This window comes from Vigna unguiculata, chromosome 4 (genome assembly GCF_037176805.1).
Source record: "Vigna unguiculata cultivar grain cowpea cultivar isolate G323 ecotype 2 chromosome 4, ASM3717680v1, whole genome shotgun sequence".
In the NCBI taxonomy this organism is placed as follows: Eukaryota; Viridiplantae; Streptophyta; class Magnoliopsida; order Fabales; family Fabaceae; genus Vigna; species Vigna unguiculata.
Genome location: NC_140795.1, coordinates 49,300,084 through 49,327,989, shown reverse-complemented (window position 1 = coordinate 49,327,989; position 27,906 = coordinate 49,300,084). Strand labels below are relative to the sequence as shown.

The 27,906-nt window shown below is 33.7% G+C and overlaps 1 protein-coding gene across 3 annotated transcripts in view; it reads right to left on the bottom strand.

Moving 5' to 3' along the window:
- Positions 1 to 24,609, bottom strand: part of LOC114181358 (uncharacterized) — a 40,057-nt gene extending 15,448 nt beyond the window's left edge. For 2 of the 3 annotated variants that reach the window (XM_028067783.2, XM_085672709.1), the window contains exons 1-15: positions 24,441 to 24,609; positions 23,567 to 23,690; positions 23,408 to 23,470; positions 22,416 to 22,517; positions 22,166 to 22,331; positions 20,860 to 20,958; positions 14,548 to 14,697; positions 8,314 to 8,353; positions 8,051 to 8,108; positions 7,471 to 7,553; positions 6,281 to 6,379; positions 6,049 to 6,164; positions 5,841 to 5,959; positions 1,500 to 1,570; positions 1,007 to 1,112 (exon numbers count right to left, since the gene is read on the bottom strand). In XM_028067783.2, the coding sequence (XP_027923584.2) occupies positions 1,007 to 1,112; positions 1,500 to 1,570; positions 5,841 to 5,959; positions 6,049 to 6,164; positions 6,281 to 6,379; positions 7,471 to 7,553; positions 8,051 to 8,108; positions 8,314 to 8,353; positions 14,548 to 14,697; positions 20,860 to 20,958; positions 22,166 to 22,331; positions 22,416 to 22,517; positions 23,408 to 23,470; positions 23,567 to 23,690; positions 24,441 to 24,476 (1,432 nt within the window). In that variant the 5' untranslated portion in view covers positions 24,477 to 24,609. Of the gene's footprint in view, positions 1 to 1,006; positions 1,113 to 1,499; positions 1,571 to 5,840; positions 5,960 to 6,048; positions 6,165 to 6,280; positions 6,380 to 7,470; positions 7,554 to 8,050; positions 8,109 to 8,313; positions 8,354 to 14,547; positions 14,698 to 20,859; positions 20,959 to 22,165; positions 22,332 to 22,415; positions 22,518 to 23,407; positions 23,471 to 23,566; positions 23,691 to 24,440 lie in introns of those variants that run through there. The other variant, XM_028067784.2, reaches the window with a different exon arrangement.
- Between the last annotated feature and the right edge of the window lie 3,297 nt (positions 24,610 to 27,906).

Here is a 27,906-nt window from a genome sequence, read left to right as displayed (position 1 = left end):
TCGCATGTTCCCTATTCTAATGGTTCTCTGTATTATATTTGTTTTGTGCATGCTTTTTCACGTTTCACTTGGTTATATACCCTTAAACACAAATTTGATACCTTTACTGTTTTTTCAGAATTTTAAAGGTGTGGCATAACTTAAATTCAATGCTAAAATTAAAAGCATTCAGACTAATTGGGGAGTGAGTTTCGGTCCTCTAGTTCCTTTCTTACTACTCATGGTATTCTTCATCGTGTTATTTGTCCACATACACATCACCAAAATGGTGTGGTTGAATGTAAACACGGGCACATAATTGAATATCTTGTGCAATATTATTTCAGCAATTGTTAGTACTGTACACCAACATCCACATACAAAGGAAGACACTTCCTTTCCCAAGGGTATTCCCTGTACACAACCAAAGACTCCATAAAAAGACCCCTAATTCCCCCCAAAAGGGTGCACTATATACGGACTTTCTGACAAAATCGATCCCCTGAAATTACTAACATCATAACTACATTTAATTTTAAATTTCCTTTTATAACATACATTCCACTCTCCCTCATTATTTCCCTATGAATCATTATACCAATGTAAGTGGGATAGTTTATAAATGGATAATGAATCTGGAAAAACATTCACATTGTCAAGATTGGCATTTGAATTGAAACCATTACGCATAATCACTTATATTTTAAAAACAAACTCAAATTTGCATTTTTGTTCATATTTTAAGATGATCTTTAACATTCGTGTTTATATTGGTTTGAAGAATATTAACTACATATACTATTTCCTAACTTTGTTCTGTTCTATAACTTTCAATGCTTGTTGCAACCTAGCTTAATGACATTGTTCATATCTTGTTTTGTATTTCTTATCTCCCAACGCGTCCAAAAAACAAGACTTTATGAAAAATTGAAGCAAACCATTTTTTACCCAAATACAAAAGGGAAATCAACAAACTTAAAGTTCAAATTAGAAATTTAAAGGCCATGAGCTACAGAAGGAGATTTACCTTCACAAAGAGCAAGCTTAACTTTCCTTCCTTTGCAATGCTTAAAAGCAAAAAGCTCATATATATCAATCTCAGCTAAAAGAATATCAATGGCCTGGTGTTCCTTCTGCAACATTAAAGTAACAATTGACTCACTTTTAGAGAAATGAGTACAGAAAGAAGGGACATTTACTACATATATTGGATGCCTACATTCCTCTCAACTCAACATCCTTATTCACATCCAATGATATCAAAGTCGACTAACAGTACATAAAATTCCTGTCAACTGGAGAGAAACTTAGAATAGAAGTGTTTATTTCTATCACAATTTGTTTCACATCCTCAATCATTTTGGTTGAACCACGCTTTACTTTTTTTATTTGTTTTCGGTATTGACAAAGAATGAGGTAGAGTCTATCAAGAGTATATACAATTAACTACAACTCTCTGAAGCTTCATTTCTTCGAAGAACATATGCAATATATTGTTAGATCAGACATATTTTACATACATCGCCAAATACAGCAAATTTCTCCTGAATAGCATCTTGCAATCGATCTTCTGCTTCTTCTTCCGAAATTTCTGCAATCAGCAAGAAAACAGATCAAAATAGCCATCAATATAACATGCCATCAAGAGTTAAGCCATGCACAATGAGAAGAATAAATAAGGTTTAACTTTACAAGTCAACATAATATGTCAGAGGTTTCCAGTAATTTTCTTTTTCTTCGTCACTACTAGGAAAACAACCCAAGGTTCATAAAGCAAAGGTACCCCTCATTGAACTACAACCAATATTAACTGCCCACCAAGCCCAACAGTAGGTGTGAGGGCGTTATTTGGAACAAACAGTAAGATTTCCAACAGTGGTATATTTGAACTACACAGTACAAATGGTATCAGCCTTTATATTTACAGGTAAGAGCAATAGTGTCAAATTCTACTTCAAATCACAAACACATTCACAAAAAGAGCTTTCCCAAAGATCCTTTCTACAGTTATAATCAATTGGAATCTGAAGTCCAAGGCTTAAGATGGTACTTGTAGTAGCTTCAGGTAAAGTCATGGATACTAGAGAAGCAGGTTTCAAATTTAGAAAGACTACTAACCTGCAGGTGATTATTTTAGGATTCTAGGTGACATATTGCATTCCAAGTGTTCATTCTAACTAAACTGCAGTTGTTTTGTTTTACATTTAACCAATGGTACATCTTTTATTTCTGGATCTCAAGATTATGCATATACTATAATCTGCCCCACCCAACAAACTCAATGGGACTTACATGAGAACTTGGAGCAGTGAGTCTGTCCCTAAAAAAGGTTAATGAGAATGTCAGCAAGTTGACCCTGTGAAGTTACATGAAGAACTAGAAGAGAGTTGTTGAGCACCTCTTCACAACCAAAGAATATGACAATTCTATGTGTTTAGTTTGGAATCACTTCAGAGAGAAATACGGAAAACATGCTTAAGATATTGTTTTAACACAATAGAGAGATCAACACAATTATAAATTAACCCACACTTCCCCACAGCAACAATCCCTAAAGCTTGCTCTATATAGACTTCCTCCTTCAGAACTCCATGAAAAACAACATTCTTGATATCCAACAGATATAGGGGCCAATGTTGAATAACAGCCATGAGAAAGAAGAGTTTATTGGTAAGTTTGAGCATAAGAGAAAATGTATCACCATAGTCAAGACAACATATTTGAGGATATCCTTTGGCAACCAATCTTGCTTTAAGGTGGTTAATTTGACCATTGTGCCCAATTTTAATAACATAAACCTAGTTGCATCCAATTTTCTTCATTCCAGGTGGAAAAGGATCAAGATCCCAGATAAGGTTCAGTGTTATTGATATCCTTTGGCAACCAATCTTGCTTTAAGGTGGTTAATTTGACCATTGTGCCCAATTTTAATAACATAAACCTAGTTGCATCCAATTTTCTTCATTCCAGGTGGAAAAGGATCAAGATCCCAGATAAGGTTCAGTGTTATTGATATCGGATAACGGATTATATCGGTGATCCCAAAAACCTTTATAGTTATAACGGGTTATGGCAGAAATAATGCGGTAAAGAAAATATAATACCCCACATATAATTTTAATACAAAAATAATGATATTGAAGTATTATGATCATTGACAATTATTTTTGTTGAAAAATTGGTATGTTTTTTTTTTGCAAAATAATTATAGTGAAAATAGAGAAGTAGAAAAACATATTGAAAAAAGAAAAAGAATTGGCAGTGGCCAGTGGCAGCAGTTGTTGGCGGTGTTTGGTGGTGGCAGCGGCTGGCAATGGGGACAGCAGCGGCTGACAATGGTGGCTGACAGTTACAAGAGTTAATACTTAGATGTTAGAAAGTAATGTTGAGAAGGAAAAGGTTAAAAGAAGATTTACTTCTGTAGTAAGTTTGGGTAAAAGAATATGTTTTAAGTTAAGAAAATTTTACTGTTGCAGTAACTCAGGGTAAAAAATTTAGGATAAAAAAGAAAAGAAGAGTGAAAAAGTAGGTAAGATTAATTAAATAAAGCTTTAATGGGCCTGGCCCATTTATTTAAAGCCTCAATGCAATTAGGGTTCAGTGTATCCTTCTTTCTCTCACTTTCTCCCACGCCCTCCTTTCTTCCACATTCTCCCTCGCCGCCGCTGCTGCACTTCCATCTACCATTTCTTCTCTTTCTATTCAAGTTCCTTGCTTTTTCCTTTTAAAAACCCGATTTTTACGCCATGACCGTTCCGCCACCACCACCCGCCATGTCTAAAGCGGCCGCCATGGACCGCCACGGGAAATCCAATTCGCCTCCGCCTTATTGTGGCGGCAGGCCGGGAAACCGCTACCAGTTTCCGCCATGGCGCCGCCATGGCCGAAATTCAATAACACTGATAAGGTTCAAGTCAAGAGATAGCATTTCAACAATCACGGTTTGTCACCATCTAGCATGATGAAGTGCTTCATGTACATTGATGGGGATACTAATAGAGGACATGAATATCATGAAGCAGAAAAAGAAAGTTGACAATAGGTGAAAGCTTAGAAAACTATAAATAAGATTAGGATTTTTTATAGAGCATGTGCCTTTTCGAAGAGCTAAGGCTTACTAGAATCATTAGGAGTTTATTACCTACAATTCCGATATGGGTAGATATGAAGGATTTGTAGAAGACTACTATGATACATTGGACCCACCTCTCTTAGGATTTCATATTTATAATCATTTTGGATACATCAGATATAATATGTTAGATATATTGCATTTTATGTTAATTAGGGAAACATAGCGTCTATTGTTTATTAGTGAAACATAGAAATTATTTGATATTAGTAGATATTGTTGACATTGTTTTTAACAATATCTTCTATTTATGATATTTATACATTGTTTTTAACAATATCTTCTATTTATGATATTTATATTTGGTTGCCATATATACTTGTATCACTCTTTATTATAAATATATTCACCCTATGTGTATTTTAGACACAAGGAAAATTAACCCTAAACCTAGTTTTCACTATATTCAATATGGTATCTAGAGCCAAGGTTCCTTGATAACCCCATATACATTTTTTTTTGCCGCCGCACAGCCGCTATCATTTGCACCGTCTTTGCCGCTATTTCCGGCATCTCTAAAATCGTTTCCGCCGTCAAAACCACTGTTCAGGTCGACGACCCCCCAATCAGATGGTCCGGATCAAGCAACCACCACGTCGTTGAGATCACCGCCATCGGATGAAGTTATATTGTGACAACCAAGCAGCCCTTCACATTGCCTCCAAACCGATGTTTCATGAGAGAACAAAGTATATAGAAATTTATTGTCATTTTGTTGGAGAGAACTTACTATCCAAGGATCTTATTACTAAGTTTGTCAACTCTAATGAACAACTTGCAGACATTTTAACTAAATCACTAAGGGCCTAGAATTCAATTTATAAGTTCCAAGCTTGGAGCATATGATCTATATGCTCTAGCTTGAGGGGAGTGTTGAAATGTAATGTTTTTTGTTTTTCTATTATTCATGTATGGGAACCCATCTTTAGGGTTAGGGTTGTGCCTTGACTCTCTGTATTATGCCTCTTTGTACTCTATAAAGAGTGGTAAAACTGTAACAGTGACTTAATAATTCACTGTTTTATTTCCCCAAATCTCTTCAAGTATACCAAAGAGGACAGCCTCTTGACGTGGCATTGCTTATTGCTTCAGAAATTCAGGAGTAGTTGTGACATGAGTGTAGCCCATGAATCAAAGTTCCAATTTTGGGACCATTGAGCTAGTAAAAAGGTAGTGTAATGGGCTCAAGGACTAGTGGCAAACTGATTGGGACCACAAGGTGAACTAACTACAGTACAGTAAGGTTGGGACAAGTAAAGTTGGACCCTACAAATTGAATGATTGTCCTAAGCATTTTTAGATTGACCATACTTAGCCTTGATGGTAACACCATACTTCAGGTATGACTGTAATCGTACAAACTTGACATTCAATGTTACATTGACCATCGTGACCTTTCTGACCACTAAAGTGTCCCTGGCAGCTATAGTTATCACCACCAAAGAAATTTTGACATTGAGAGTGATTATCATTATGAGTGAGTAGTGTATAGAATCAACACGATTATTCATTTGCTTACTAGCAACCCTCTTATCAAGGAGCATGCCCTCAATTTTCTGATTGAGCAGGTGATACAAACATTGAAATAGAAGGGCAAATTAAAAAGGCCCAAAAGGTGTACGAGAGGAGAAAATGAAAACCCATTACTTGACAGTTAACACTATATTCTAATACAAAAGTATGATTTAAAGCTGGATAAATTACACACCATCAAACATATCATTACTACCTGAAGCTGAACCAATTGTTTTTTCCACACTTGGTAAACTTGCTTCCGTACGCACACCTTCTCCACCCACAGCAGGTCCCCATGAAAAGGGACCTGCACTTAAATCAATAAATGCCCATCTGGTGCAAAACAATGACAAACGTAAACAAAAAGAAAGGGATGTGTATGAGTGAAAATTTAGCATTTTGTGAAGCAACAGAAATTGAACCTGTCTTTTCCAATCCATGTATCAGTTAGACATTCTGCTTGAAAACCACTGTAGTCTGCAGATTTTAATACTTTTTCTAGATGGAGCTTCAGGTTTTCATCCTTCCCTTTTAGTAACTAGAAATGCAGGGTAAAAAAAATGAAAACTTCAGAAAAAAATGTAGCACAAAAATTTTGGTAATTAAATCAGCTTTCCTATGTCAAGAGTTGAGACATATCTGATGAGTATAGACCTGTAAAGCTTTGACCTCAATGATATCAGCTATGTCTTTCCCTTGATACAACCTCCGAAAATTATCGAGTGCATTTAGCCAAATATTATGCCATTCCATCTGCATTTTATTGTTGTACCAAAACAGCAAACATTTAATAATGCTTACACCAAGAATTCCAGAAAAGAGACCAGAGACTCAAATCATTAATGAGCACTGAGCAGCACAGCTACAATAGAAATTCTCCTAGTTACTCTTTGACTTGAAGCAAACAAATATATAATTGGAGAGAATACGAGGATTATGATTTTGCGGTTTAAAAAACATATATATATGTTGTGAGAGGGTTTCTTTCTCCTTTATTACAATTTTTAACTCCTTGAAATGATCCATTCACGTCCATTCTCCCTATTACCCAATGAGTCAACGGTATTTTAGGTCTCCAAAAAATTCCAAATTTAGATTTTGTTCCCGACTTTCAAAACTTTGGTTTTAGTCCCTATATTTTTTTTTTTTAAATACACAAAATTTGAAACCAGAATAGAGGAAAAAACAGTTAGCTTTAAGGACTAAGTTCGCTTATTTTAAAAACTACAGGCATGAATGAAATGTTAGTTTTAGAAGGTGGAAAGAAAAAATAAAAATTCCAAAAAAAATTCAGGTACTCGAAACACTATTAAGCCTTATGTAATTGATCTCCACTAACTAAATGCTCTACCCATCACTTTTAATTCTGTATTAGCTCCTATAAGTTAACTTTTGCGTAACTGATAAAGAGGCCATGATAAATAGTAGTCATGGAGAGGAAGAGGGTAGAAATATCTTGGACATGGGGAAATGCATATTTGGAAGCCAAGTGAGACATTAGATGATCTTTTGGAAAGTCAAATTGATAATGTAGAAGGAAATTCTGGTGCAAGAAGTAGGGAAAAGAAAACTAAAATAGAAGGGTTTTTCGGAGGACTAGTAGCAAATTTTATATGCACAGGAGATCAATAAAGTAGAATTGCATGATGATTAGTAGTTAGTTTTGTAAGTAAATGGAGTTCAAAATAAGTAGAAAAAGAAACTAAAGCTTGTACCAATTGAATTTGGTATAAGACTATCATAAGGTCATCCAATCATGTATAAGATTTGAATATCACATATCATGCAAAATAAAAATTAACGAGCATATATACTTTCACCATACAAGGAAATGAAAAACTTACAACATCGGCATCCTCGGTTCTTGTCCAAGAAAATTTCATCATGGGATGCTTTACATACAACGGTCGCTGAATCTTAGTAAGAGCTGTAGAGCAATATCAAGTAGCTAATGAGGGATTCTGAGTAAAAGAAATAAGAAATGAAAAGGAACTGCAGACATCAACTGCAGAAGTATATCACAAATAATAAAAATTTGAATAAGCATATAGGAAAGACTTTGCGGTGTCAATTTTACTTGAATTTAGAGATTGCCCAAACCAGTCAGTTCATCTTAGCTGATATGTGTGCATACATATGTTTGTGTGTGTGTGTGTGTGTGTGTATAAAGATGACTACAACTATATCTCAAAGAGGAAGAGGGTAAAACCTATGTTCGTTTAACCTATGGCTAAGTACACCCGAAAACAGATTTTATAAAAGCTATACAATGAAATAATATAACCTGTTTAAACACTCCTCTCAAACTGAACCATATAAATTTTTATGCACCAAGCTTGGAACATAGAATGTCTGTAAGCAAGTCATCAGCTTTGATGAATCCTGTCCTATGTTCCTTAGACAAAAGGATAATCGATCACATACCAAGAAGATTTTCAGGAATATTTTCTGCCTGAAGAAGCTTCATTTGCAAACTCTTATTCTGCACAATATGGTGGTTGTTAGTGTTGGCATTGACGGCCTTGATTGAGTAGAGAAAAATATTTACCAATTACTTTTTGCTAATAAATAGTTCATAAAGTCTGCAGAATAAAGCCAAACATATTAAGATACATTTTACAAATGAAACAACCAAATCACAATAGCAGTGCACATTCTAAGGAGAAAAGCCAGAATATTTCATATACCTCCTTTAGCAAGTTTATTTCGGGCTCAGATAAACCTCTCCTGAAATATTTTGCAAGAGACACAAGATAAAAAAACATGCAGTTACAAAAGCATTGCCATAACATAGAATGTTGATAGATACGCATAAGCTAGACTTGAACTATGTAAGAAAATATAGAATTATTTTACTGATATCAATCACCATAATTACATTCTCATCATTTCTATTTATAATAACCAAAACTTTTAAGAAAAGAAATAAAAATATCTTGAAATAAAAATATCTTGAAATAAATAGGAAGATTATAAAAGTGTTTTTTCATCATTACTGTGGAGATATTAAGAATACTTTTTATCTTAATAATTAGTTATTTACAATGCTCCCTCTCAAGTTGTTAAATGAAAATAGATAATTCCCAACTTACCTACAAGATTCTAGAATTCCGGAGGAAGCTCTTTAGTGAAAATGTCTGCCATCTAAAATCCTATAGGGATATTAATTGTAACCGCTAGACCTCTGTCAAGAATATCTATGACTAAGTGTCTGTCAATTTCAATATGATTGGTTCTATCATGTTGGACTAAATTTGAGCAATGCTCATAGTTGACTTATTAGCACACTACAATTGCATAGGTATTTCAACCTATATTTTATGGTCATCAAGTATAATCTTCATCCACAATCCATTTCACACAACTCCAGCAAGGGCTCGAAAGCAAGCTTTTGCAATAGAACAAGATACTCTATCCGTTTTTTTTTTTTTTTGCTTCTCTAGGTCACTATACTTTCTACAAGAAATATATCATACCCACATATAGATTTTCTACCAGTAACAGAATTTGCATAGTCTCATAAGTATATATCAGGATCAAAGTATTTCCAGAAGAATAACCCCCTTCCCGGTCTTGATTGACTTCAAGTACTGAAGAATTATATCAACTACTTACGTGTGTATTTCTCGTAGATAATGCATAAACTGACTTACCACACTAATTGTATAAGCACTATCTAGTCATGTTTGATAAACAAATAAGTTTTCACATTTTGGTAATTGGTCTGAGCATTTTTCACTTCTAACTATACAATTTTGTTCAATACGAACTCATGAGAAGTCCTAGCTTACATGTTTCTTTAAAGAGATCAAGTACAAATTTTCTTTGGGAGATGAAAATCGCCTTTGTTGAGTAAGCAACCTCTATTCCAAGGAAATATTTTAGTTTTCCAAGGGCTTGGGCAGCCAATTTTTTCTTTAAAGTCAATTTCTATCTTTCACCCCATTCTACAATAATCATGTCATCCACATAGACAATAGTAGTGTAAGTCCTACCTATATCAGTAATAGAGAATCAACATAATCAGTCGTGTGACTGTTTAAACATTTGTACTGTATATTAATTGTATCATACATTATTCAGTTCTGCTGGTCATAACTTATAGAAAAACAAAGAGAACTTACATGGTAGTTATGAGCAATTACAAATGGTTACAAAACAGAGTAACCAAAACAATTGTAGCACCAAAACAATTGGTTACAAAAGCTTTATGACAAAACAATTTGCAGGTCGATTGTGAGCCCACCACGGAGATCAGGTTGGAACCCAAAACAATTGCAGCACCAAAGGTGGATTTGCAGTCACCAATATTGGAGGCCCAGTGAGAGGTGGATTTGCTTTATTGACATTATTTGTAATAGTGCTTAACATAGACAAAGGTGTGGAAGAATAGTCAAGAGACTTAGAGGATGACAACAGCTAAAAGAAATGACTATCAAGCTAAAGATTATTGAATGAATAAAGTCCATTAACACCAACAAATCCTTGAAGAAGAACCTTATTTCTCCTCTGAGATTTGACAAGACTTTTATCAAATTGAAAATTAAAGAAAATTGACTAACACTTAGTAGTTTTAGTAACAGAAGGGGCATGTAATGTAACAAATTGTTTAGCTTAAGAATAACATGTGAATCATAAGGTGACACAAAAAGAAGTTAACCACCACCATAAATACTTAAGTCGGCACCATTTCAAACAAAAGTTTCATCTAGACCATAAAAATGTTAAAGTTGTTTAATATTTTGTGGTTCTCCAATAACATGAAAGCTTGCACCAGGATTTGGTATCCAAGAGGCATTGCCATTTCCCTGACAATTAAACTTCATCAGTGTTAGAATAATTGTTAAATTTATGAATGTTAAAGTAATTATTAAGTCTAAAGTACGGAGTAGTGTGTTGGGAACTACTTTCAGATGCACCTAAAAGTCTAGTGCACTCTATGAGTTGTACCTAGGAATCTAGGGTAGTCTTTGGTCTTTCATCTTCCATTTTATCACTTTCTATCATTATAAATAGAAGATCACAAGAGGGGTCCCTTAAGCCCTCCAAGTTTATATTATCTTTTTATTCTCAACTTGGTATCAAAGCAGGTGGTCTGAGTTTCTCTCGGTATTGTCGTTGTTGCTGGCCGGCACCAAGTGGCTAACTCTCATCCATGTACCGCCACACGTTCAACATCTATCAGTCGCTGCTAGGCGCATAACGTGCACGCACTGCCTTCCGCTAACTGGAACTCCATCGCACTGCTATTGCCAATCTCTCCAGACCTTACTGCCTTCATTTTGACCCTCAAAGTTTTGTTCAACGTGGTTCAAAATCGCCCTAGGGCCACCATTGTTTTCACACATTCTCACTGGTTTCTTGCTGTTTTAATCAAATAATGGCCACTGAAAATCCTATTTCATTCTTTGTAAGCCCCTACATTAGTTATGAGCCAGACAAAGAATTTCACAACCAAAGTTATAGGTTGAAGGTTTCTCACGGCATGAGGGGGAGTCTATTTCAGGTCTATTCCAGTGATTTGGGAAATTTGTCAAGCCTGCAAGGAATAGCTTATTTGTCTCAATCATTTTTAGTGGTTCAATTCCAACCAGCTACTATTCATCTTCTGTTGGAATTTCACCTATCATGCCATTCCTCTTCCGCATGTAGTTTCTATCTTGTCCTATTATGTAAAAGTATCGTCTATTTGTCCTTGTCCACGTCATTCAAGAATGGCAATCTAGTCTGTCATAGTTTGTCGTTGTCAACCACTATTGGCCACCATCCAATGTTCATGGTAATCTTATTCGGCCTAAGTTTATCGTTGTTTGCCACTGTTGGCTGCTATATGTCGTTGATGGCAATCTTCTTGGACTGATTCATCCTAATTGAAGTTATGTGGTTGTGCACCACCATCTAATATTGTTCTCCATAGTTGTTGTTAGTTGTTCATCGACATCTATCTGTTGGTCGTTGTCATATGGCAGTGCAGTAACCTTCTTTGTCACTGGAACATCTCCAAATATTTTGTCAAATCTAGATGTCTACTTTGCAATTTGTGCTCAAATTGTCTCTACCAATGGAGTTATTTGGACTTAATTGTGCTACTGATTTTGATAGCACACTCTTGATGTCCATTATAATCAGTCATCCAATTCCTTTAGTTGTTGGTTGTGTCAAAGTGCATCTTGTTCTAAGTCAAGGTTCTAAAGAAAAGATGTTATTTAGAGTTTGTTGGATCAAATGACCAACTTACATGTGTTGACCAAGTTCTTAAGGAGCTCTCGGATTGAGTTTATCTATTCCAAACTCATACAATATGTATGCTCCAGCTTAAGGGAGAGTGTTAGAATAATTGTTAGAGTAACTATAAAGTCTAAAGTAGGGAGTCATGTGTTGGGAGCTACTTCCAGTTGTACCTATGTGTTTAGTTCACTCTATGAGTTGTACCTAGGAATCTAGGGTAGTCTTTTGGTCTTTCATCTTCCATTGAAACAGTTTCTATCATTATAAATAGAAGATCACAAGAAGAGTCTCTTTCCAAGTTTATATTATCTTTTTATTCTCAACTACCAGCACTACACTAGGTCGAACATTGTTGTTGGGCTTATTATTAGGATTTACCCAACTATTAGATGTTTAATATGAACAAGCCGAATAAGGAATGTAATGTTATGTAACAAGATCAATGAACTACAGTGATTCATGAGGCTGATAAGAAATTAAAGATATGAAATGCGAAACATTGGGCTGTTTCCAAACTTGAGACATATTTAACATTGAAAATTGGAAAATTTGTCACCACAACTTCTACCAGAATTTCCACCACGAGAAGAAACTCCAATACACGAGCCTCATTAAGTTTCACAATAATTGTCATTGGAAAGAAAGACGTTAGAAAGTGAAATTCAATGAATCAAAAGCAGAGAGAACAATTCACCATCTTCAAATAATAAACTAGAGAGAAAAATTGAAAATAATAAACCACGAAAACAGAGACAACAACGATGAAGATACTAGCTGAATCATGAAGAACACATTGAAAAAACTTTAGAGAAGAAGATGGATCGTCGAATAAAGTGCTCTATATACCATCTTAAATGAATTAAATTGAATAACGAAACAAAGAAATTGAATTGAAAATCAATTGAAATGTTATAATTTCATCACACACTGACAATTGTACTGACTTAACTCACTGATAAAACTAAAAAGTTGTACAAATTGACTTATATCTACTGTATAAACTATACAACACAAACTGACTTATTTCTACTAACATTGGAAAACACAAAAACAAAGAGATAATAAAGATTCGACCCTTATCGCTTTGATTCGTAACAAAAAGGACATGTTTGGCAACAAAACCAAATCATTAAAAATCTTTAAAAAACAACATAAAAATATGTTCAAATAAACAAGATATTATGGAGATATTTTTTCTTAATTACTATGGAGATATTCAAAATATTTTTATTCTAATAATATGCTATTACAACAAATAGTTATGATAGCAAATCATGTTGATCATCCTTTATAAGAAAATTGTGACCTTTGGGAAAAGGGCGGTGTAGATGGCTAAAATACGGCAAGTTCGGCCTTGTATCCAAGGGACAAATCACTTATTTTCTCTTTAAAGATATCAGGTTTCTACCATGTTTATACTTTGATTAGCATTTACAGTATATAACAAAATAGGACTCAAAAAATACATCGATAAAGAGGAAAAAAAAGAAAAACAACTATATTTTGGCAAAATTACAATTATAAAATTTCATACTTATTATAATGATATCCCAAATATTTTACAGAATCTAATTTAATATAAATGTCATTAACTGGACAAGTTGCTACCATAAAGTCACAATCAAAGGAATAGTAACTGCACTATGAGATAGCAATGCTCTATGGTAGTAATGTGCATACTGGTAACGTCATTGTAAAAGGTTGCAACGCCACATGATTCACATTGAGATGTTACATAGATTCCACTAAATCATAGATCACTTAAATGGTGTTTTCTTACTTCTTGACCTAGTGATTGGTGATTTCAGTGAACGTTGTTGGCATTGCATTTTTATTTCATCTCAATGTACATTGCCACAATGGACCTGAAGAAGACCCGATTTGTCAGTCATAAAGCAACTGAACCTAGCTTAATGATCAATGAATTGAGCCAATGTGCTCCTTCTACATATTATGTGACCTATGTAAAAGCTCCCTACCAAATCAATGGTATCCTATACCCTCAACTATAACTGTCAACTATAAAACAAAGTGAGATGTTTTGTCAAAGAGTTGCTTTAACGATGGTCACCCGTGGCGTACCTTAGTTGTGGTTTCTTTTAGGCTACCTTAATTGCAGTCTCAATCATTATAGTATTCTCACATCAACAAGAAATATGATTAAAATAGATATCATAAAGCTCACCTTACAAGCCAGTCTTTTGAACTGAGTTAGGCTTTTAATCTTACCAAGATACCATAATTTGAATTGAGATAGGCTTTTAATCTTACCAAGATACCATAGTCTACCTTAAATCCAAATTTAAGACACCTGGAATTGCCTTGGACATTAAGGAAAGTGTTGGAAAGTTGTCTTAATCCTATGTCAACTAGAGATATGTCTAAAAATAGAACCTTCGATAGGCCACACCTTACAAGGAATTTTGTGATCGAGTTAAACTCTAATTTTAAATTCTAGGAATTCCCATTTGAGCATTCCCTTTAAACAGATCAAATTCATTTTCTCTCTCCGAAATAATTTCCCTCCTTCACACAGTAAATAAAAACTACTTTGGTCTTTGATTTGGGCCTACAAACTCATTAGTTTGGGCTGTGTATAATTCCAAGATTCTCTACAAAAGAGGTAACATTGATGGATTTGATATATATAATATATAATAAATAAAAAATGACAACATTCTACAAATACGCACCGATACCCATATTTAGATTTCCGCTCATCACGCTTGGGATTTAAAATAAAAATATTGTATGCATTATCAAGCTGAAGGTATTCAACTAGGCTAGATAAAAGGCCATCCAACATGTCCACATCTACTTGCCAACTACCACCATTGTTGTCCCTGCAATAAAGAAATTAGAAGAATAAGAGAAAGCAAGAAATTCAAAAGACAAACCAAATGAAGCCACATTATGTTCCTAAAGTAATATTTGTCTTCACTTCTTTACAGCATCATAGCTACTTTGATGTTAAAATTAAAAGAGCTTTATATTTAAAGTCCTTGTGATCCCTTAAAGTGTTGTATTAATTTAGTCCCTAAGAGTACAAAAAGACGTATTGAGTCTTTGAATGTGTATTAAGTGTGACAATTATGTCTGGTTAAATTATGTGAGACTATTGTTATTAACTTGTAACATTTAAGGACAAATTTGACACTAGGGATCAATTTGTATTCATTTAGGGGCCAAATCAAATTTTTTTATCTTGTAAACACTAAATAGTCACTGGTTTATATATCAAAGGATAAAATTGTTCATTTATCATTCAATAATTCTATAGATCATTAAGCTTGAAACCTACTTTCAAGTTAAAAGTTCTTAGGTAGAGTATTCTTGAAAAAAATGGAGTAGATGCCTTTTGCCCTTAAAACTAGATTTGTAAAAGTTTTTGTTTCAAAGTTTCTATTTAAGAAAGGCTGAACTTTTAAAAGTTGTTTTTCTTAAATCACTACTTTGCCTAGATTTACTTGTCAAGAGAAAAGAAACTCAAATTAATTGGCTCCATGCCTACCTATGCATGGAGAGGGAAGAAACACAATTGTCATAATTATGAAAATAAGGAGCAAATCCTATCTAATTAGGAATATCTAAATTAAATATGAATTATTAGAAACATTTTTATTTTTCCCTTATCACATCTTTGCTATTAGAGGATATCAAATCGCCACTATTTATTAGATGATTCCTTATCGCAATATAAATAAAGCACGTGTTCTCAATATAAACATCAACCCAATGTCTCTATCTTCCTCTAGCTTAACATGGAATATAGAGCCTTTCTAAACATTGTGTTGGCCTAGTAAACCCAAGGTCTTTAGCGGATTTCTTCTGTAAATTTTTAACACAATTATTTTAATTTTACTTATTTTGTAACCTTCATTGATGAATTCTCTTGATGCAGTTGGGTTTATCTAAAGAAAGCCATATCTGAACTTCTAAACACATTTATTTCTTTCTTCAATGAAATTAAGAATCAATTTGGGAAGATAATCAAACTTCTTAGAAGTGACAATGCTGAGAACTATTTTCTGCTACATTTTCTTCGCTCCTATATTTAGACGGAATTTAACAACATCAATCAACATGTCCTCACACTCCACAACAAAACTGGTATAATAGAGAGGAAGACTATACATCTAATTGAAAGAGCCTCTCTCTCATGTTGAATACTTATGTTCATGTTCATCATTAGAGATATGCAATTCCCTTAGGATGTTTTCTTCTCTTGAAAACAAAGTTCCTCACTTTATAACTTTTCCAAATTACCCTCTATCTCATGTTTCTCCATGTGTGATTAGGTGTACTTGTTTTGTTCACAATGTCTCTTTGGATCTTCACAAGCTTTTGCAAAGGCTATTAAGTGTGTGTTTTTAGGCTATTATCACTTTAAAAAGTGTATAAAAGTCATTTTCTATCAACAAAAACGTATTATTTCGATTGATATTACCTTCTTTGAGGACACACCTTTTCTTGTCCTCAATCAAACATTCTTCATTTGTTCAACAGGTCCTTCCTATACCATCTTGTGATGTCCATTGATTATTCCTACTTCCTCTCAAAGTCCAACTCAAAGAGCAAATGACATTCTTTCACCACCTCTTCTCAAAGATCTTCCACCACCAAATTCTCATACCATTGATCCTTCGTCCTCCTTGTCTTCTCTTGACTATGATCATGTTTATCCTATTACACTATGAAAAGGTATTAGATCTACTCTAGTGTTATCGAAAGACAGGGGTGGCCATGCAAGCCGGCCCATAAGCCCGCAAACATCACCACGGAGCAGACTGAGATTTTGAGCCTACAAGCCGGTTGATCCCCTCACCACGTCTTCTTTCTCTACCGGCAACAAAGCACATCTTCTCCAAGAAGGTATCATCATCTTCTTTTCATCCTAACATCTTTTTTTAACTTAAAATTATTTTAGAGATATCAGCTATGTGTTTCTGAAGTACTGTGCGTTAAATTCAGTTACATTGAACTTAAAATTTGTCTCAAGATGCTTGTCTCTGGCCATTGCAATTTTTAATTTCTCTATATTGTCTAGTTTCATTGTTTGTTTTATTTATAAATATATTTTTAATTTGTAATCATGATCTTAATTTGGTATTTAGAATGGATGAGGGGGATATAAACGTACCCCTTTGTCAAAATGAAATTGAAAAACCAATCTGAAACAAACAAAAAAAAAATAGGAAAAATATGGCTACCACATATGATTGTTGGAGGTATTTTACAAAGATTGGGTGGGTAAGGATGGAAAAGAAAGAACAAAGTGCAATAGTTGCAACCAAATAATTGTGTGGTGGAAGAAAATATAGTACTTCTCATTTGAATTGGCATGCTATGAAATGCGATGAAAGCAAACCTGAAGATATTGGTCAAATGATATTAGATAAGCAGGGAAAGTTGAAGGGAAGAAAATAGATCAAGTAGTACATTGTGAATTGTTGTGTAATCTAATTGTTAGGCACAATTTGCCTTATAAATTTGTTAAGTATCCTGAACTTAGGAATTGGAGAAGCTACTTGTGTTTTAATGCAATTATAGTTTCTAGAAACACTATTAAGCCTGATATTAGGAGAATGTATATGAAAGAAAAGATACTTAAGAATCTGCTTGTATCCATTCCTAGTAGGATTTGCTTAACTTACAATTTATGGACATCTATTAACACTGAGGGTTTCATATCTTTGACTGCCCATTTTGTTGACTTGAATTGGAAATTACATAGAAAACTTCTCAACTTGCTTCACACAAATGTGTTATTTTAGGGTTTACAAGGTCACAAAAAGAATATAAGTGTTTCTCTCCTTCTTTTAACCGCTATTTTGTTTTTGCAGATATCACCTTCAATGAGTCTTCTTATTACTTTAAAAGTCATTCTCCTTCCACTAAGTCTCCATCTAATACATTCTATATTCCTAGTACTGCCAATATTCCTACAATTTGTGATCCTCCAAGTGTGTCTTGCTCGCTGTCAATTTCTTCTCCCCCACCACTTCAAGTTTAGAGTCGCTGGCATTGTTCTCATCAACCACCGAGTGACTCAACTCAAGTGTCAACTACTTTGTCTCCTCTGGCTCCGACAACTGAATCTATTCCGACACCTAAGTCTGACCTTCCACCCAGTGACCTTCCAAAAACGTATACATTCTACAAGTAATCCCTCTCCCCAATATATTGCTTTAAGTTATCATAGTCTTCACCTTTTTATACTTGTTTTTCCCGTTTATTTCTTTTGTGACCATTCCAAAATTTGTTCACAATGCCTTACCTCATCCTGGTTAGCGTCAAGTCATGCTAGATGTACTCTAGCATGGTAGTCAAAATCGAGATCCTACTCAAGATCAGAAAGGAAAATATAAATCGTAAATCGGAAGATCGTAACACGGATCATAAGTACCTACAAATTTTATTGTCACTCAATTCACAAGTAAATTTTATAAAATATTTTTTTAATTTTTAAGCAGCAGATTCTTTAATTTTTAATAAAATATTTTCTTAATTTTAAGGCGCAGATTTTTTAATCCTAATAAAATATTCTTTTAATCTTTAAAGAGCAGATTTTTTAATCCTGATACAACATTTTCTTAATTTTAAGGAGCAGATTTTTTAATTCTAATAAAATATTTTCTAAATCTTTTTGAAGAGTAGATTTTTTAATTTAATAAGAGGAGGGAAATAATGGAGTTATTATCCCGCTGTTTTATTTTTGTAACGTTAGATGTCACTACGTCATTATTTCTAATGTAAGAGATTTATTTTTGTAACGTTAGATGTCACTATTTCTAATGTAAGAGAGAGGGAGATAGTAACTTTTTTAAGAAATGTTACTTTTACCTGCATATGTGATTTTACGGTGCAAGTTTTTACTTTTCAGAAACACTGGGCTTTGAAAGTTTAAAAGATTAGGTTAGAAATTTAGGGTTTTTAGAAAACATATTTGTTTCATTGATGTTGCCGCTGTGAGATGCAAAGCTGGTGCTGCTGCATGATGCGAAACTGCTGCGACATGCAAAAGTCGTCGTCAATGTTGCCGTGAGACTCAATGTTGCTGATAGAGGCGCTGCCGCTACAGTTGTCACTGTCGCCACAAGGTCTGCTAATCCCTTCCAAACAATGAGGAAAAAATGAACAGACCTTGTGGCGGCAGTGACAATTGCAGCGGCAGCGCCCTCTATCTGCAGTGTCGAGTCTCACGGCAACATCGACGGCGACTTTCGCATCCCGGAGCAGCAGCTTCGCATCTCGCAACAACAGCACCAACTTCGCATCTCGCAACAACAACAGCACCAGCTTCGCATCTCGCAGAGACGGCAGCACTAGCTTCGCATCTCACAGCGACAGCATCAATGAAACATACATGTTTTCTAAAAGCCCTAAATTTCTAACCTAATCTTTTAAACTAATCTTTTAAACTTTCAAAGCGCAATTTTAAAAGACCAGTGTTTCTGAAAAGTAAAAACTTGCACCGTAAAACCACAACTACAAGTAAAAGTAACTTTTTTAAAAAAGTTACTATCTCCATCTCTCTTGCATTAGAGTGACATTTAACGTTACAAAAATAAAACAGCGGCATAATAACTCCATTATTTCCCTCCTCTTATTAAATTAAAAATTCTACTCTACAAAAAGATTTAGAAAATATTTTATTAAAATTAAAAAATATGTTCCTTAAAAATTAAGAAAATATTTTATCAGGATTAAAAACTCTACTCTTTAAAGATTAAAAAAATATTTTATTAGGATTAAAAAATTTGCTCCTTAAAAATTAAGAAAATATTTTATTAAAATTAAAAAATCTGCTCCTCAAAAATTAAAAAAATATTTTATTTCATATATTATAAAATTTACTTATGAATTTTGAGTGACAATAAAATTTGTAGGTACTTACGATCCGTGTTACGATCTTCCAATTTAAGATTTATATTTTCTTTCCGATCTTGAGAAGGATCTCGATTTTGACTACATGGTATTGAGGTGGCACAATCCAATGATGGTATTGTTATATCTAAAAAAAATATGCATTGGATATTTTGGAAGAAACTGGATTGATGAATTTGAAACTTGTTGACAGACCCATAGATCCTAGTACTAAACCTCTATCAAATCAGAGGGAGCCTATGTCAGATCCTGAACTATATAGAAGGTTAGATATATTAGATATCTTATCTTTATCTTCTATCTTCAGATTCTTTGTTATTTTTCTTTATTTTGTATATTGGGCTTAGCCCATGTCTCATTTATTATAAATACATTACCCAATATGTATTTTTACACAAGAGGGAGATTAATCTTAAACCTATTTTCACTATATTCAATAGTAACAATAAATCAGCTCAAGTCATAGGGTATTGTGATACAAATCGGGCTACTTGTCCCATGAACGAAGAGATCTACCATAGAATATTGTGTATTGCTTGGAGGGAATCTTATATCTTGAAAAAGTCAGAAGCAAAGTGTTGCTGGCTAATCTAGTGCAAAATTTGAATATAGACATACTGCCCTAGCTACATGTGAATTTGTGTTGATTAAACAACTCCTTCAAGAGTTGAAATTTTGTGAAAATGAGTAGATGAAGCTTTTTGTAACAATAAAGAAGCTCCTTACATTGCCTTCAATGCAATGTTTCATGAGAATTAAACATATAGAAATTGATTGTCATTTTGTTAGAGAGAAGATTTGTCCAAAGATCTTACAACTCAAGCACTCCTAAATCTATAAGAGGACCTAGGATTTAATTTATATGTTCCAAGCTTGGTGCATAGCATATGACCTATATGCTCCATATTCCGGTGGTGTGTTAAAATGTAATGTTACTTTATTATTTATGTACCCAACTTCAGGGTTAGCATTTTATGTAAGAGCCTTGCCTCATTTTGTAATTCATATATACATCAATAAAAAGACATCAATGTTGGTTGAATACGCTATTTTTCTCCATCTTATTTATCAAGTATATGTATCAATAGGAACATTAGACAAAATTAAATTAAATTTACCTGCTGCCAACTGGATCCTCCTTGCGGCCAAACACATTTATGGCATGCTCAATTATGGAAGTAACCTTCTCTCCCATTTCAATTGCATGAACAGAAAAGCTACACCATAATGTCCACAGTCAGAGACAAAAGATAGTACAAAATTTTCTCACTAAAGGAAATTCCAAGAACAAATAAGGAAAAACATTATCAGATTCACTGGCCATTTCAATCAAGAGGGCTCAAAGAAAAAGATATATAAGTATTATTATCAGGGATTAGAAAATATTCCAGAAGCAATATTCAAATTGTGTTTGATTAAGTTGATTCAGACAAAATTTTCATCCTTTTACCATGCACTTCTCTTCATTCTACGAAGTATATCCTTTTATTTAAAAGTAAATAAATAAAAATAAATTGCTAAATTAAGTGAACGATAAAAGAACAATCAAATTTATCAGATCAAAAGGTTTAGTTTTAAATGTATGACGTCAAAAAGACAATGAGTGCAGCCATTGTAAGCCTTGGTAGTTCTCTTCTGAGAAAGAAACTAACACCAGCTTTGGCTTTCAAAATTTGGTCTAGCAAATTTTCCACTCCATCCCTATGTTAACCTCAAGGGTTTTATGAAGTAAATCCTCTAAATGTGATGCCAAAGCAGTCTGCGTTTGTGTTTCTCCACAAACTATTACAAAATAACTACAGTTTTTTAATAATTATTGAAATTATATTCTGTATAATAGACTAAACAAAATAAATTAAAATATGGAAAAGTTACTCTAAGGTGGATTCTTGGTCTTTTGCTAGAATCCAATTCTTATTCCTTCTCGTTTGTGTTGAAATAGAAATGTTTGTAGAATATCAATAAAATAATTGTTTTATTTTAATCCCTTCCTATAAAATTCTATAACTTAGTTTCCATTTTTTCCAACATAGAATCTTTCTGCAAGATAATCTTTGATGCTATATAATATGTAGAGAACAAATATAAAAGAAGACTAAAATGGATTTAGTTTCTATTTTTTCCAACTTAGAATCTTTCTGCAAGATAATCTTTGATGCTATATAATACGTAGAAAACAAATACAAAAGAATAAAATGGATTGATTTTTTTGAAACATCAAAGGTCATTTATATGAAAAAAAAAAAAATATATATATATATATATATATTAGAATTATCAGTCAAAATCCCTACTGTATTGAAATTTAAAACTGGTATCCATTTCAGAAATGTAGAGTGCATAATTAATCATAAGAGCAAGATGATGTCAAGCACTAGTCAGTAAAGTCAAGGCCAGATGAAAAGAAAAAAATAAACAAGTTACTTGTAATTTATGTGACTGACAACGGGAAGGTGGTGCCATCGCATTTTATCCATGTTGCTTTTGTAAAATGGAGTAAGAACTTCTTCATGTCGAATCCGAGTGTGTTCAAAGATATGATCAATTTTGGTAAACCAACGCTCAATTTCTTCTGGGAGAAGTTTGAATTCTGAAAGACACAAAGAAAAACACTATAAAATCCACAGTCCAATAATAAAAGACAACCAAAAAAAGTTAGTTTTCAAGTATGTACCATGGCTGCCCTTCCCTTCAAATCCTATAAATATAAAATTCACAGGAACTGGGAGGTGGATGGAATCAACTTCCTGAAGCTTTAGATAATTAGCAATGTTACCTGAAATACAGTAAAATTATTTTTAAGACTAGGTGCTTAAATTTCAAAGTAAATTGCAGAAGGTTTAGCCGATCCTTGCTTAAAGTACAACTACTACCATTGTGGTGATCAAAATATAATAATATATGAAAACAAGATAAAAATGTAATTAAAGCAAGATAAGCTAGGACCATATAAAAGGTTTGGTGCTACCGAGATAACAATCGTCCTATATTATATTGGAGGTGGAACAAATAATAAGAGGATAGGATTTAGTCAATGAGACATGAGAGAAAGGGAGAACAGAGAACCCATAACCCACTAAAATACTCACAAAAATGAGAGGAAAACCACCTCATGAACTCAACAAAAAAAACAGCAAAGAAGAGAATATAAGGAATATTGGAGAAGAAGAAAATATGCACCAATGGTGGTTCTTTCAGCTTTAGACTAACAAAGAATAGAGGTGAAAATGGCCAAAGGTTTAGAATTAAAAAACCCGGGTATTTTAGGGTCACAAAATTAGTAATGGGTCATAAACTACGCTTTGTTTTTGGACTAAATGATCGGATCTACTGGGCTATTGGACATATTAAATTCCAAACAGATGAATAAGGAAGTAAACCACAAACATTTTTTCACAAGTATAATATAGCCTCCAATGGATGAGAAGGAAAACTCCACCTATTTAATCTTTGAAATGAATTTCTACACAAGAGAAAATAAACAACTAGCAGCCTGGGAGCTAAGAATTTGACAATCCAAATTCACTTCTATAGCAATAAAAATAGCATAAACTTATCTTGGATAAATATTCATTAAATAGAAGAATATAGGATTTACATTATCAAACAGCAGTAGTTCAAAGAAACAAATTAATTTACGAAGACCTTTAAAAAATGCATAAATACCTGCATTGGTATAATTAAATGAGCTTGATTTTCCATGGCTTGAAAACTTCAAATCATCAAAATCTGAAAAGCCAGCAAACTAACTAATGAGATTAAGAAATTCTCTTACTTGATAATGAAAAAAGAAGGTTAGACTCAATGAACAAGGTATCAACATACCATTGTGTATAACATCCTCACTCCAAAAGCGACTCCTTTCTTTGAGGTTAAACAGTGAGAATACAGATGAGCTGCCACTTTTGCGAGTTTCAATAGGAGATCCAAGTGAACTGACTATTAAGAACTGATAAAAATCACAATAAGCATTTACGTTATGAATGTCTTTATTTCCAGAAATAACAAACTTATCATAGGGATGTGAAGAGGCAACAAGCACTAGCTATTAAAAAGAAAATATAACGAAAAAATCAACAACAGAAAGACCTAAAAAGTCAAAATATATCTAGCTAAATATAGAAAACGGAACGGTTATGCTTTCTATCACATCTCTAGATTAATTCTATCATGGATCAAAAACTAGGTTGAAACTAAGAAGAATCACGGATTCATCTCCCACCCTGATTCGTGTTGTACTATTGCGATCTTTCCCTAGGATAGTGGACAAGATTGATGACTTGTTCATGATATAAAGTAAAAACGTATACCAAGGTCAGAGAAGTAAAGAAGGTAGAAGCCTCAGAAACAAAGCCAGAAACATGTGCTACACGGGAAATGTCATTTGAATAGAGAACAAGAGGGATACTGAACAAAGAAGAACGCAGAAATCATTGGTCTGGGTTATTAATATACAATTTTCATGAGGTGTCCTGAAGGAGAAGGTAAACTTCTTTGGACAACGAAAATCAAGAATCATGGCTATCAATCTTGGATTATTAATCTACAATTTTGTTTCAGATTCATATATTTGAATAGATACTGAGTACAAAAAAAAATGGGGAGGGTGGGTGAAGTTGATGCTGCGGAATCAAAGACCAAACAGAAAAAGAAGAAAAAAAAGAATGAAACACAGTGGATGGAGGACGACAGGACTAACCAAGATGGGTAAGGCCACTGCAGAAGAACGAATCATGGTAGGTGGTGCCACTGCACAAGGAAGAACCACGCTTTGTATTTGGGGACAAACCCGGCCAGGGCAACCACAGAGGGAGACACGCAAAGAGTGTGTAGTAGGGTTGCGAAGTTTCGGATGTAGTTTTACAAAATTTACATTTTAATATTTCAAAATCATCCCCTTTTAAGGTTTTTGTATTTTATTAATAGTTTTTCTTTAAATGTAAATCTAGAAAGATTAAAAATAGTTTGTATAAAAAAAACATCCAAATAACTAAATTTTTAATTAAAATCTATTATTTTTATTAATCCCAATATTTGATTTTCTAAATTCACATAAATGTAGTAAGGATGAGCACGCAGCGCTAGCCACTTGACCAAAAAGCTATAGCTATTAGTAAGGGTTCACACTTTGATACTTAATCCCTCGGTCCCACCACGATTCCCCCGCTCTTCAGGAATACCACACGCTGCCCCATTTCCGTCCTCGGCAGGAATCAAGCACGCGGCCTTGCTCTAATACCAAAGGATGAGCACGCAGCGCTAGCCACTAGAATCTGTTGGATATTATCAAAAGTGATTGTTTTAGATATTTTTATGGATGAAAAAGAGTCCATAGTGTCATCTGGACAGTAATCTATGAATTCTAAATCTTCTTTCATACAATCACAATTTTCTGAGGATTTAGTGTTTGTACATGAACATTCATCAAAGGATGGTTTTGTATAGCTGTCTCCACTAATTATGGGTGACATTTGTGGACTTTTAAATTATGCCAGGAATTTTATCCCAGATTTGGGAAAATACACTGCCCCTTTGTACAATAAAACTTCTTTAAAAGGAGAAAGAAAGTTTAATTCTGAAGATATAAAATTAGTTCAAAACATAAAACAAAAGGTAAATAAATTACCTACCCTACAATTACCATTAGATTCAGATTATTTAGTACTTGAATGTGATGGATGTGAATCAGGATGGGGAGCCATCTTAAAAAGAAAGAAAAATAAATACTTGTCAAAAGATAATGAACAAATATGCAGATATACTTCTGGAAAATATACTGTGAAACCACAAGTTTATCAGACCAGCACTGATTATGAGGTCAATGCAATTATACACGCCTTAGAAGCATTTAAATTATTTTTGATAAATAAACCAAAAATAACCATTAGAACTGATTGTGAAGCAATCGTTTCCTATGGGAAAAACCAAATAAATAATGACAAAAAACCTCACAGACGATGGTTACTTTTCAGAGACTACATAAATTCTGGAAAAATGATAAATTTCGAACATATCAAAGGAACTGACAATATGTTTGCTGATATCCTTTCCAGGTACATTATACAAAAGTAATACTATACAGTCATAATACATGAATTACTTGCATCACCAAATTCAAGATCCTGAAATCCCTCCTGGATTTCTGGTCAGAATACAAATACAGCCTATGTGGAGAACTCTGATTCATAGCCCCAATCCGGCTATTAGAATTACTAAACAAATAAAAATAATTAAAAGACTGATATCAAGCCATAGATTACAAAAAACAGAATTATGCCAACAAAGAAAGCTTATGTTGAAGGGTCAAATTGGAATTTCTCTAGAAAGGATAATACAGAATATATCCTTTTAAAAGAAACCACAAACACCAAAATATATTGGAAGAAGTTTATGGGAAACAAATTTCATCCATTCCCTATAGAAGCCAGTCCCATATTGGTTAAAAGATTTGAAAAAGAAAGAATATACAGAGAAATTTATGAAGAAACAGGAAGCCACGGACAAGGAACTCCTGGATCTTCTTTCCCTTCTGACAATGAAGACTCAGACCAAATACTTGAGGAAGACCCCGAAGACATGATTTCTACGGTAGTCTCCAAAAGAGGACAGTAAAATGTTCTTACCTGTGACACAGTAATTTTACTCATAACTGGGTAATAGACTGAAGGGTAAAAACACACAACGGTCAAATACAAACCACGTCACCAGATGACTTGGACTCTAGGTAATCAGTCACTTGAAAACCGGTTCAACAAGTTACAGGTTTCAAGATTTTTCTATAAAAGAGTCTTTAAGTCCCTTATGCTAGGCAAGAACTCTGAACCCCTCTCTCTCTAATAACTCTTTTCTCTCTACCTCTGCCTTCTCTCTACTTGTATCCCGCCTGTCTCTTCTCACCCTTCCTCTCCTGTATACTTGCAAACATAAATAAACGAGGAATTTCAGATCTCTCTCCCCTCCCTCTGGAATCGAAGTAAGTTTTTATGGAGTAGTTTCTTTCTAGGCATCTACGGATGCCTTGAGTAATATTTATTAAAAGATGCGATAATCATTTAAAGGCTTAAAAACATTTTATCTATTTATCTTTCATGTTCTTGGGATGAAAGTTTATGAGAGAATATCTAACCGGCTCTGCCAGATTTATATTCTCATAAATCTTACATCTTTTATGTTTTTGCTTTATCTTTCTGTTTATTCTCTCTCTACATCTCTCTTCTTTCATTTTATTCTTTCATGTTCTTGGGATGAAAGTTTATGAGAGAATATCTAACCGGCTCTGCCAGATTTATATTCTCATAAATCTTACATCTTTTATGTTTTTGCTTTATCTTTCTGTTTATTCTCTCTCTACATTTTATTCTCTTTCTACATTTTATTCTCTCTCTACACCTCTCTTCTTTCATGGTATCAGAGCGAGAGATCCTTGGATACCTTTTGAATATTTATGTGATTGAAGTGACTTGTATTCGCTAGGATACCCTTTGTAGATCGGGCAGGTTATGGCCAGAAGAGCCAACAGAGCCATAAGTCCCATCTGATCTGCCCCTGAGGGTTGAGGAATACTTTGCATATTGCGACACTCTTTACATACATATTTTCTTGTTAATATGTAAAAAAAAAAAAGAGTTTTTGAGCCTTATGATTATTTATATTCTTTTATAAGTATTACTCTACAGTGTATTCCGTAGATTCCTGCCTTTTATCTCCTACTACTGCTTTTCCGCTTTGCCTACTTTCTATTGTTTTCCTGCCACTACACTGTCTTATTGTTTATCTGTTTAAAATTTTCTTTAATGGATAACATACAACCATTCTTAGGCACTGACTACAAATCAGCCCTAACTACGGTTGAAAAAATCACAAACTCTCCTCCTGTAGGTTATAAAAAACCTACTTCAGAAGTAGACCCTGTACACACAATTATTATAGGACAAAATAATACTATAATAGCTCTTCTAGAAGAAGTTTCTAGAAAATTGAATCATCTAATTGATTCTACTAAAGGGACGAACTTGTCCAAAGACATAAACGGCCTTATAAAGCAAGTATCTAAACTATCTTTAGGAACATACACTAATACAAAAACAACTTTTAAAAATTCACAGAAATTTATTAAAGTCTGGGGGCATTCCGAGAATGTTATCCATTTTTCTTTGACCACAATA